This window comes from Harpegnathos saltator, unplaced genomic scaffold (assembly GCF_003227715.2).
Source record: "Harpegnathos saltator strain DR-91 unplaced genomic scaffold, Hsal_v8.6 scaffold498, whole genome shotgun sequence".
NCBI lineage: Eukaryota > Metazoa > Arthropoda > Insecta > Hymenoptera > Formicidae > Harpegnathos > Harpegnathos saltator.
This window is the reverse complement of record NW_020230313.1, coordinates 783,122-796,081: the sequence shown is the minus strand read 5'-3', so window position 1 is coordinate 796,081 and position 12,960 is coordinate 783,122. Positions and strand designations below refer to the sequence as shown.

The 12,960-nt window shown below is 33.2% G+C and overlaps 2 protein-coding genes across 2 annotated transcripts; both read left to right on the top strand.

The window, feature by feature from the left end:
- Positions 1 to 1,530: 1,530 nt before the first annotated feature.
- Positions 1,531 to 3,128, top strand: LOC105181808 (astakine). Its single transcript, XM_011138815.3, has 3 exons — positions 1,531 to 1,645; positions 2,628 to 2,758; positions 2,833 to 3,128. Exons 2-3 carry the CDS (start codon positions 2,647 to 2,649, stop codon positions 3,027 to 3,029), a joined length of 309 nt encoding a protein of 102 aa, XP_011137117.1. The 5' UTR covers positions 1,531 to 1,645; positions 2,628 to 2,646; the 3' UTR covers positions 3,030 to 3,128.
- An 843-nt stretch (positions 3,129 to 3,971) lies between these two features.
- On the top strand, positions 3,972 to 7,582 carry LOC105181807 (WD repeat-containing protein 34). Its single transcript, XM_011138811.3, has 9 exons — positions 3,972 to 4,186; positions 4,251 to 4,335; positions 4,468 to 4,683; positions 4,750 to 4,984; positions 5,071 to 5,272; positions 5,350 to 5,549; positions 5,707 to 5,849; positions 6,464 to 6,666; positions 7,232 to 7,582. The coding sequence occupies exons 1-9, from the start codon at positions 4,128 to 4,130 to the stop codon at positions 7,299 to 7,301; spliced, it is 1,413 nt and encodes a 470-aa protein (XP_011137113.1). The 5' UTR covers positions 3,972 to 4,127; the 3' UTR covers positions 7,302 to 7,582.
- Positions 7,583 to 12,960: the final 5,378 nt, after the last annotated feature.

Genomic DNA, 12,960 nt, shown 5'->3' with positions numbered 1-12,960 from the left:
ACCTCACGGCTCTTCCTCGTATAATTATCACTACCCGCAGGTGTAGACAATATTACTACAGAGCCCATATTAGTCCTATGATAAGACTCTGAGTTGTATAATAAAAAAGAGAAAGTGAAAAACTGTTTGAATATCCCATAATGTTAATTACAATGCGATAAGCATACTCTCGTTGCAACAAATTAAATAAAAATATAAATAAAAAAAAAAATAAAAAATAGCACAACTCATAAATATAGGAACAATACAACACTTCTTGCTTTTTCTCTCTTTCTAGATATTAAATAAAAATTGCAAATTTATATTTCTCAAGTATTATTGTTTATTACTATCAAAACTAAAAATAAAAAAACTGTAGAAACGTTAACATTTATATAACATTCTTATTGTAATCATAAATAAAGTTTCTTAAAATTCTTTCCTTTTGAAGGCGATTTTTAGGAAAATTTGCTATTGTATATTTAATTGTACAATTTAGTTTCTTATCTACATTTATTTATTATGTATAACTATTGCGTTTTCTTTAAAGAAGGTAATAATAGGAACAATACAACGATGACTACGACAAGTGCGTAAAAGACTAAATGAAACTTCCCAGAAACACATTTTCAAGTCATTGGCAAACAATACTATTAGCATCCTGGAAATTCCAAATCCTCGATTATGTAATGGCGATAAACGCCGATATATGATCTCCCATTAATTTTAAACAGGTTTCAAATTACATAACTAATTGTTCTTTTTTAGGAACGTCCATATTAATAATGATGTATATAGAAGCTGTTGAGAAAATTATTTATTATCTTAATCGACGATCAGGTTACCAAAGGTTACATTCAATAGACACGTCACTCGTAGCCATGGCATGATTTTAGAAGCTTCAAAGAGATATTGTGAGCAACATCCGCAGTCAGTAAAATAAATTTATTTATTTATAAATTATTATAAATAATAATTACATTATCATTTACGTTATTATAATGTTATATTAATAGAAATTTTAATGAAATAATATCCTACTTAAAAATTGTTGAAAATTAAAATTTTCTGATGTAAGAATTGTTGAAATTAGCAGCATGATTTGGAAGAATTAAAAATTACCTATAATCTGAGTATATGCGGCAAAAATACATAGAAATTTGTTTCGTCCGCATAGACACATTGATTAAATATAGATTTCATAACGTGTGTGATAAACATGCTTATCAACTTGTTAAAAGATTGACTATACAATTTTAAATTGACATTTTTATCTGAGAATAGATTAATTTTATTACTATTAGACATCCGTTTATAATTATCTTTTGTCATTTTTCCTGTAGGAGCATTTTTCTTTTTTTCTAACAATCTAGGAAGTAACCGATACGTATTATATTATCGATAAGAACATGATTTAACCGCATTTATGACCGATTCTTCATATCGCCGCAGATTACAATGTTTATTTATTTACCAGCAAATTGTGCAAGACGTAAAAATACCGAATAATACTCTATTCATAACGAGAGTAAAGATTTATGCGCGGAGATACGTCCTTAAGTATGCGAGCGTGATTGGACGAACTGGCGGTATAAAACGATGCGTCTAACAGTTGGTGCGATCATATACCGAGTAGTGTGCGACAAGTGTGGACTGCAAATAACAGGTTCGTAACACGTTCTCATCTGTTTTCGCGCGAGAATACTCGTGGGCGGTATTCTTTTTTATCGGCGATGATGCAAGCAATGCGATCGAAAATTCACGAACGCGTGCGTAGCGAGAATTCATGACTACTTTGTAAAATCTTGAGAAAAAGCTCTACAGCAAAAATATGTTTTTATAACAAGCTTATCTATTATTACAAGCATATTTATTATTTAAATTAAACAAATAATTGTTCAATCCGCCTCTGCATATATTTGTCACATAATTCAATTAATTGTCCTTCATTTATTATAAAAATTATTAATCTTTAGGGAAAAGTTGTGATTCGTCTCTGTCATTCGAACCAAAATTGTTAAATTGGCTTTATGTCTGATTATTGCTGAATTATAAATAATATTAACTCGTAAGATTTTTGCTTATCATGTTGTAACGCTCGTCTTTTAAATTATGTTTGATATATATTTATATAATTATGTATATTTAATTAAACATTAATGATTATATTGTATGAAAATGATACATACAATATAGAATTTCATGGTCATTTGAATGCGATGAGTAAGATCTAAATGAAAGCTCAGTCAATATATAGCACAGTTTGACCTATATATTGCATACAATTACATTTCTAAGGAGTAATTTCCAAAATGATATCAATGATAACATATTCTACAAAATAATTGCCAAAAGTTGTAAGTTTGTTAGAATGTGAAAAATTCGTATATCTTTGTTTTTCATGCAGACTTGTATTGTTTTCTTGAATATTGATGTTTGTAGTAAAGTAACTATATTAAAATGTATAGAAAAAATATATATATGTATTAATAATAATTAATTATATTATCATTATTCGATTTATCATATTGTTATATTCAAGTCTCGGCACAAACTATACAATTTTTGGCGAACTTTGAATTCTCTCGATTTAATTAGAAAATTTCTTCCACTATATATACAGCTATTTAATTTCTTTCATTTTCCAGAGCTCATCGTACAATAACTATGTCGTCGATTTTGAGCATACTCTTAATCATAACTGTAGGATTAGTGTTTTCTTCCAATGGACAATGTACAAATAACGCGGACTGTTTATCAGATGAATGCTGTTTGCTAGGTTTGTTTCTCCCTTTTTTTCAAAATTAACTACATTACAATTGTATGTTAAATATTATTTGTACATTTCTATAGGACCTATGAGATACTCGACGCCAACTTGTATACCGTATCAAAAAAAGGGCGACCAATGTCGAGTAAATGCCGAATTCGTTACTACCAACTTAACGTACCCAAATAATTCGCATCTGGAAGTTAAGAATGTAAGTTACATCTTATGTCCTTGCGTCAAGGAAACATCCTGCAATAAAGAAACGGGCATCTGCGATTAGAAGTGCACCTTTTCATCACTTGAAGAAATCACTGGGTTGCTCAGGATTTTCTATGCTGAAAAAGAATTTAATAAAAAATAAATAAAATATTAATTGTTATCACTAATACTTTTTATTAAGATTACATTAATATATTATTAGTTATATATTATTATCTTTAAGAACGTTATAACATAATTATAATAGTAATTATAGTTAATACAATCTTTAATTTGAAATAACAGAATATATATATATATATATATGTGTGTATGATTGTATATGATCTTTATTTTAATAAAAAAATATTTATATTAATATTGAAAATACAAAAAGAATATTTTATTTGTACAATAACAATTTTGAAAGAATATAAATTGTCAATTTATGAAGATAAAAGATAAATAATTCTTCAAGATAAATTAAAATTATTCATTTAAATATTGTTCATTAAATTAAAAGTAATATTAATTTTGGAAATATAAGTATAAGGCATAGTATAAAGAATTTACATGTAATTTAATTTTGCATATACTTATATACTATTATTCCGCGTCCATTCTTCCAGAAAAAGGAAAACCAAAAAGAATTTATTCCAAATATTAAAAGGACCTTTGCATAATATTGTCTTGTCGATGTTTATCCGAAAAGTGCTTATAATATTCTTCCTTTCCTTTTTCCATTCAATGCATATCTGTTTTTATGGAAAGTGTTATATTTTTGCGTACAATATTATTTAAAATTGTAAAACAGTTTTACTTGGTATTAAATATAAGATATGTACAATATAGATCGATGTATGTTGTTTTTAAGTGTGTATGTATAATCTATCTTACCTACCGAAGAAAATTCATATTGCAAAGTTACCTTTGCATGTGGGATTATATTGTACGATGTAAAGTATAGATGGCAAAAGCAGTTTTATCAGCTATAATCAGCAATCAGCTATTACAGAAAACAGCGTAAACGTACATCCTTCATAGTTTGTAGTGATTGCTAAAATGTCATATATTGCCATATATTGCCTGTGAAAAGAATTTTTATTTTTGCATTCTTATGAATAAGTATTTAATTAAACTTTGAAATAAAAAAAAAGCATAAGATTAACACTGTGAAAAAATGTTTAGTACTAAGTCTTTTGACGTTGTGAGTTTCAACTCTGAATTGTCTACCACAAAGTAAGTAATTGTAAAATATTAAATATTTGATTATTTTAATGAATAAAAATTCTTTTGCTTTTAGGTCGGAGACAACCGCAAATGTTCAAACCACAGAGATAATTTATGCTGCTGATAGTGCACAAACCACAGAAACAAGGAGCATTGGAGTATGTTATTAAAACTATAGCTCATATATACATATATATATATATTTCCAGAATATATTAGACTCAAGTCTAATATATTAATATATTTAACAAGTCGATGTCTTTTTGTCTTAAATAAATTTATATTTTCAGATTCAAACAATGAATGAACAGAAAACAAATGTGCATGTAGATTATGATAAACTGGCAGATTTCTTAAAACGTGTTACACCAGGAATCCTGGGTGCTCTTGATGAAGCTTATGGTACAAATGCTTTTGATGACTACGATACTAATGTTAAAGAAGTCTGTTCCGTCAATATAGAATTATTACAAAAAATAACTGCTTTAAAAGAATCGGATACTCAGGTATGTGTTTTGCAATTAAGAATTACACAGATATCAAATATATATTGTGTATTAAACATTGTTTAGATGAAAATAAGCGATTTGTCATGGAGTACTGTCGGTGGAACATTGGCAGTTGGTCTCAGCCATATTAATCATGAAGCATGGTGCGACCACTTTTCTACAATTAAGTTTTATAATCTTACAAAAGAGGATAACTTCACAGATATACCTACCAAAACATTAGTGACAAATGGATGTGTCGCAACATTATCTTATCATCCAATAGATCCCTCTATCTTAGCAACTGGTTTGGCTAATTGTAAGTATTCTTAATATCAGAATTAACAGGAATGAATATTCATACCTCATTATACTTTCTATGCAATCTTTATTTTCTTTTCTTAGGGGAAGTGCTGATCTGGAATCTTAGAAGCGACAATTCGATCAAATCTACGCATGTATGCACACACAGCGACTGTGTATCTCAAGTATACTGGAAACCGAGAATGTTGAATGACGTGACACTGCTGTTAAGCTCCAGCAAGGATGGATATATATCGGCTCACAAGTTGACTGCTAATTTCACGACTGTTCAGCTGTATAAACGGTACATAATACGTTAATAGTTAACCAGTTGATTGTTAGTTAATATAATCATTCGAAAAAATCTAAATCTCATTTCAGATTTAAAATAGCCAAAGAACGTAATCCAGTGGAAAATGCTAGACCACGCAGCGCAGGTGGTACGCGTGAACGCGCCGCGGAAGCAGGATTATGCATCATGACTTTTGACTTTTCTTCAAAACACCCTACTATATTTGTCGTCGGAACATTATGCGGTGGAATATACAAGTGTAGCTTGGATAGTGTAACTTCCATCGAAGGTTTGTATTAAGCACAAAATTTTCTCGTAAAACTAAACTCATTAACAATTACTATTAATAATTAAATAAATTTATTAGTGCTTTGAGATTTTTTATCAACCTTTTCTACTGCTTAATGACATTTCTATTATGCTTAAGTTATTTTTATCGATTTCAGGAGGTCCATCGCTGATAGATCCCGTAATCGACGAGTATGAAAGACACGGAGGTGCTGTTACTTGCATTAAATGCTCACCATCACGTAATTTATTTGTTAGCAGTGCTATGGATAAAGAAATTCGTATATACAATCTTGACGAGGTAAATCTTCTTTGCTTCATCATTTTGACTTGCGTTAATATCATTGTTTCAATAAATCCAGCTCCATATCTACAGAAAGAGACATGTTTCATTTTTTTAAAATTATAAATAATCAATAATATTAAATTCAAAAATCGATAAATTGAGCGTATACGTTACAAAATCATTTTAAAATATTTGACTACTAATAAAAATAAAAAATTAAGAAATCGAAATATACTGAAGTACGTTTTAAAAATATTAATTGGTATGTTCATTTACTAGATCTCACATTATTTGCATAATTATATACTGGAATATTCATAATGGATGTATAATGACAACAGATATAGCGTTCACTTACATGAAATGTATATTATTCTTAGCAAAACAGTAATAGTAAATAACTAATAATATCTCAAAGTTCTTATAGATAACGTCAATTATCCAAAGTTAAAAATTAAAATTTAAAATGACATTTTCTGTGAAATATTTTGATAATGGATATGAAAACGGAAAATGATATAAATTGATGATTCATATAAAACAACCTGATATTTGAAAACCATTATACATTAGTTGGTGTTAATTTTATCTCTCTTAGGATTATATAACTTTGTATGTTATATGAATAGCACGTCAGCCAACAAACTATTTCCATCGACAATACGGTCGTAGGTTTAACATGGATGATCGGTAATCAAGACATATTCGCAGCATATGGAGCAGGTGCGTTTATAAAATTCTACAACGTCACGGATGGTAAACCCGTGACGAATGCAAAATTCCAAATGACTGGTAGAGAAGATATCAGTAGCTTACGCATTAATTCCAAGAGGTACGTATACGTGTAAATAACCAATTATGGATGACTCATCGATAATTTATCTCTCTTTTTCTTCCCTCGAGTTTTAGTTATGACAGTCACGTTAAAAATTTACAACTCGCTTAAACGATTCCTTGGCGTGCGCGTCCTCGGCCTAAGGGGAAAACATTATTTTTATCTATATTAAGTATATTTACACTGTGAACAGCTAGAATCGCTAAAATAGAATTGGCAATAACATTGCATCACGAATAACTATGAGATATCTAAAATAAAATTCGAATATCTCGACTGCTTGTGTTGGAACTTATACGCTTAAATTTTATATTTTAATTTGTGACTAATACCTGATAACACATGAATAATAACAAATGAAAATAATAAACTACTATATGTGTGTATTCACTGTGAAGATATTAAAACAATTTAAATGATTATTAAAAATATCAAAAGGCAATTAAGAAATTTGTTGATTAAATATAATTTGCAATTTAATACAATCTATAGTTCTAGCACAAAGAACAAAAAGAATAAAAAATGTATTTAAGAGAGATTAATAAATTATATTTTGTTGTAGAGATATGCTGGCTATTGGAGATGTTCGAGCGAATGTTGAAATATGGAAATTTCCACGTCGCTTGTTTTGAACAAGAGTTCCAATTGACGTAATTATTTTATATGATTTTTGCAGAATGACCTGATGTCATTCTTTATATTTCACGTAACACATGTAACCGTTTTTACTGAAATAAATTATTCGAAATATTGAACTCTGTCACATCGTATGTTTTTTTTTCGGGTAGATAAGTGATGACGACATTTCTTGATAACATATTTCTCATGAATTATAAATTATCTTATAACTGGAAATATTCGTAAATCTCGAGGATCGCTTCTGAAACAACAACTTGTGCAACACATTTTATTTGAAAGAACAGATAAATGTTTATAAAAATTTAATTATGGATTTTTCCATAATTGGAAATTATCCATTTTACATTGTTATTCGTGGAAATAGATTTATATCGCTCCAATATATATAATAAATAAAAATTTAGTATTGTAACATAATTACTTATCTTTTTATTATTATATCATAATATTAGAGCATTACCTTGCAGCTATTAAGTTCGATGAGGAAAACAACAATTTGAAACTTCACTAATAAACTGCATAGCATGATCCACCTTATTATCTTCAAACGATGCTCGCCTGAAAAAAAAATTAATTGGTTAGTAAAAGAAATGTTTTATATTATTATTTAGAAAAAGTAATCTCATAATCAACGTAACTGTTCCAAATGAAATTGCTCCTGTAATTTATTTTTCGTTTTAAATAAAATCATGTGTGATTTTTTTAGTCATTTCGAATATTTTGATATTAAAAAAAAATATATATATATATATAAATATGAAAGATGAATATTTTATCAAATATTTCACATAAGACATTCCATTGTGTGATATATGTGTTAACAAAAATATTTTTATTACCTCTAAAAGTCACACATATCAGAAAGCAGCATCTGAAAAGAAATAATTTAACAAGTAAAGGAAGGAGAAGGATATTTTATTATATTTCAAATATGATAATTTTTATAGGACACAAAATTATGAAACTTATGAAAACAAGATTTATCGCACGCCTGTGCAGGTGTTTCTTTTGCCCTGAAAAGGGCAGATTTTAATTTTGTCCTAAAAAGGACAGTTTTATCACAGCTTCTCCTTGACTCCTGGCAGTGTCCCTTGCCCTTTAAAAGGGCAATGTCATGGTGTACTTCTGGAAATTTGAATATCAAAATGACAGGCGTTTTACATTGCTCAAACCGAGAAGGTGCACCCACGTTCTTGACGCATTTGCGGGCCCCCGGAAGGGCCCTAACAGAAAAAGGGAAAGGATTGTGCGAGAGAATCTAGTTCAAATGGAATGCTATAGGGAATACAGTGGGAGAAAAACAAAAGATAAAGGTGATTCTCTCGTGATACGTCTCTCATATATCCTGAAGATGGCCACAGGCCCTGTGTTAGAATCTGTCAGATTTTCCGTACTGATATAAAATTCTTTGAAAATGAAGGGAAAAATAGGGAACGGGAAATGATATAGGATATAGTTGAAAATTTCCACTCTGCTCCATCTTGGTGTCTCAGTTTTCTTCCGATGCGAACGGAGAAAAGTCGTAAACTCCGTTCTCTCCTCGTCAGAGATCGGTGTTGAAAGATTTCTCTTGCCGATGTGGCAGCACCACTTTTTCAGCGACACTCGTTAGACGAGTTTTACCATACTCGTACACGGGAGCTGGCTCTTCCTCCTGTCTCTATTGCCTGACATCTTTTCGATTGTCCGAAAAGTCTATATCTCCGGTGTCTCCTTGCATATACTTCCTGTTCCTGCTCTTCTTTCCTCTGCTCTCAACAAAAGTATGCGCGTGCACCTCCGGTGCTCGTACTCCATCCCACACGTGACTCGCATAAACTCCTCCAAATATATTGAATTCCGTCCCCATGTGTAGATATATAGAATCGTGGTGCGCTGAAATACTCTGGAAGTAACATGGGAACGGGAAGCTCTAGTAAATCTCACTACGGTCACTCCCAACTGTTTTTCTCTAGCGGTAAAAACTCCGCATCTCATGAAAAACTTTTCGGGTACCCTCGCTTTCACTTGACCGAGGAATAGGAAAATTCTCCGCTCATATCTTCAAAAGAATGACCATCCGGAAACAATTTTCCGGATATTATTGCACGCCATATATCTCATATCTGTTTCTTCTCCTGCTCTTTTTCTTCTTCTTTCTTTCTCTCTCCTCCGTCCAAAGCTCTCTCTCTCTCTCTCTCTCTCTCTCTCTCTCTCTCTCTCTCTCTCTCTCTCTTTCTCTCTTACTATTTCTTCTTGCAGCACTTTTCCCCTGTTTTGTCGACATTCATACACGCTTGCTCTCTTTCTCAACTAGTTTCACCACCACACTTACAATTTTTTTGGCGCCTTTTTTAATTCAAAAAGACATTTTCTGATCCGTTTTTCTTCTGCTGAAATCTTCACACTCGCTTCGACCCCTCGCTCAGACTCGAGATATCGCTCTGTTAACGAGCAGGAGAGCTTTTTTGTACATATATTTCGCTGCTCCGCTCTGTACTCCGAGTCTGTTCGACATCTTGATGATCATTCACACCCAAAATACTTTCGTTCCCTTCTTCTTCTTCTTCTTCTTCTTCTTCTTCTTCTTCCTCCTCCTCCTCCTCCTCTTCCTCATTTTTTTCTTCTTTTCTTCTTTCTTCTTTCTTCCTTCAATACCATCAGCTTTCGCTCATTTTGTGATTTTCGTCATGAGAAACGCACCGGCTTTATAAAAAAGCCGCAGTGCAAAGCAAAGTGCGATACAAACAATTGCGCCTTTAGGTACGACTCTTCCTCCTTCGACAACAGCTCCGAGCATGTTTAAGCGAAAAGCTTCCGGAAAGCCCCTCCAACTTCATCTTACTCATACATTATCCTCCCGAATTGACGGTTTTCCTCGATCTCGTCTTTAATCGTCTCCGATCGTCCGCCTCGATTCCCCTTGGCCTCTCCCCCTCCTCTTCTTTCTGACACGTTTGAGTGTATCTTACTCACAAATGTCGTGAGCGAAATAACGTGAAAGAGGATGACGACGATCCTTCGCACACAGCTTCTCGATAAATCGCAGCAACGAGTGACGTTACACCGTCCGTCTCCCAACCTTTCTCGCCCCGCTCTTTTCTTTTCTGTCTTCACCATCTTCCATGAAGACTCCGCCAGTCATTGCCCTCTCGTCGAACACGCAAACACGAGACGATTGTTTTGCGGCGAAAACAACGGGATGCGCGTTGAAAAGTCACCGCCGCTGGTCATCCATGAGAACGGGTGAAGGATCTATCTCGACTAGATGGCTGAGCCGCTTGTTCCAAGACAACGTCTCTCTGTCGACAGATAATTTCCACTCACTATCGAAGGCAACAATTCTCGTTGGATCGTCGATGGACAGACGATCGATGGATCTCGTTTTTGCGCGTAACGACGAGCAGCCGCCTTTTATCGCCATTCCTTTTCTTCGTGCATCTTTTCTCTCTTCTCCCTCGATTTCTTCCATCCTCGCGGTTCATTCTCGCGTTTGCAGACCTCGCAAGGTTGGGAGCGATTCTCGCAATCCTTTATCGTCGTTTCAAGCCGTTCGGACAGGCCGTCAACACGAAACACACTCGTATTGCCTCCGGAAATCTTCTTTTCTCGCATAGCAAAATATTCTCTCTTCTTTTTCTCTCTCCCTCTCTATTTTCGGGGGTGACCATCCCCCCCTTCCCTCTCCACGCGCGTTCATTTCGCTTATTTACAATTGTTTAGATGTATATTGTTATCTATATTACTATCGTCATCATCGTCGACCGATGCTCCCTCCTCGTGTAAACGGTTAGTCCTTAATTGCAATATAATACATGTCTATGTGTACGCTCCAGTCGGACCTTATGTGTTAGCATTTTGTTTTCTTTTTACGTCGCTACATAATAGATTACGGCTCTATCTCTTACGTAGACTAAAAACCTCGACGGTTATAATTGCATCTCATCGTGACGGCCCGTGACGAAAATCGTCCGGGTGACACGAAGGGGGGAAAAACATCGTCGTCATCAAATCGTGCTCAACATCGTTACCATCATCACAGAGATTGCGACTCGATATCCTTACAACTATTATTATTCCTTCGATCGACTCATCACTCATTCTTGTTTTCTCGGTTACTCACCCTCTTTAGACAACGGAACGAGTAACGTTATCTGTTTCTCGCAATCTCGTACGGACGTACATATCGTATCGATTAGATCGTAAAGAACTTATAATTTCACTTATATAGCTTTCCCTTATATAATACTCCCATATCAATTCAATGCGATCATATTATAATTATACGATCGATTGCACAGATAATATAATACGATTCTTTAAGACGGACATATTCGAATTGTTCTTGCAATTGACTAGGAACGAAAATAACTCAATGAAATATTATCGCGGATACAACATGCACGCACCGTACGTACGAGTCGCTCGTCTTGAAAGCAACCAGTTATTCTAAGAATAACATGTCATGTCGACTTGTACACGCGTCTTATTAAAATGCATGGTCCTTCACGATTACATTCATATCCACTTTCAAGAGAAACGACTCGTGTATATCGACGCACACGTATTACCTCTCTCTCTCTCTCTCTCTCTCTCTCTCTCTCTCTCTCTCTCTCTCTCTCTCTCTCTCTCTCTCTCTCTCTCTCTCTCTCTCTCGCTCGCTCTCTGTCGGTTTCGCAATCATTCTCTCTGTCGCCATAATATACTTTTATCATTGTTCCGTTAAAGCAGACCAGAGTTTCAGGAAACAATGCTCTGTACAGCTACGCTCAGTGTAAAGTGTAAACTTACGTAATGAACGAATACGTGTAATAAACGAGTGTATAAGAAACAGCGGTTGCTCGCTCGAAGACAGAGGAGTAATATTCGTGCGTGTTAGAGAAGTCAAATGTTTTCTTCGACTCGCGATATCCTATGACAGTTTCGATTACGTCGCTAACATTGAAGATTCGTGTTCGCGTCTTTATCATTTTACTTAGAATCAAATGCGCACTTTACTTGTCTGACGGAGATCGTGTTCGTTGGAGACGTAAAATGAATATTGCAATATCGCATTTGATACTAAGTACAAGATGCGAATACGAATTCAACCACTGCGCGTTATATATTTTACAAATTTACAAATATTTTACACATTTCTTCTACAAATTTCCAGAGCATTGATTAATCTTTGGTTTCTCAGATAATCGTAAATTTCACACAAAAAAATATTAATTCTCAATAGAGAAATCAATCTTATTTAATAAAAATAGTACAGTTGGCAATATTTTTTTAACGTCTAAACATTAAATAATTTTCGATAAGTAAAATAAATAAATTATTGAACGACACGGTTATAAATTTGTATGCCAACACTATGTTTAAAAATAAAAGAATTACCGTAGATTGTAATTATCAGAAACGTTGAAAATCTTGATCTGAACACACGTCGTTCGTTATTTTAGATAACACGCTTCTTTTCTCTTCATCAGTAAACTTGCGACGCCATCATTCATGCACAGTATGAGATCTCCTTATCTCTCCATATCATTGATCAACTCTTACGCACGGATATTCTCCTCGCATCGAGAAATAAAGAGGAAAAATAGAACCTTACGCGCTTATTTATATACCGTATGGGAAAGTTGCTTTCACGCGCGTCCAAACGAATGTGATTTGCTGATATCGTCATTC

Excerpts from the sequence above, each read along its gene's own strand:
- LOC105181808 (XM_011138815.3), top strand. The coding sequence starts at position 2,647 with ATGTCGTCGATTTTGAGCATACTCTTAATCATAACTGTAGGATTAGTG. Across the intron at positions 2,759-2,832 it reads AGATGAATGCTGTTTGCTAG|GACCTATGAGATACTCGACG; the intron begins GTTTGTTTCTCC and ends ACATTTCTATAG.
- LOC105181807 (XM_011138811.3), top strand. The coding sequence starts at position 4,128 with ATGTTTAGTACTAAGTCTTTTGACGTTGTGAGTTTCAACTCTGAATTG. Across the intron at positions 5,550-5,706 it reads TAGTGTAACTTCCATCGAAG|GAGGTCCATCGCTGATAGAT; the intron begins GTTTGTATTAAG and ends TATCGATTTCAG. Across the intron at positions 5,850-6,463 it reads GTATATACAATCTTGACGAG|CACGTCAGCCAACAAACTAT; the intron begins GTAAATCTTCTT and ends TTATATGAATAG.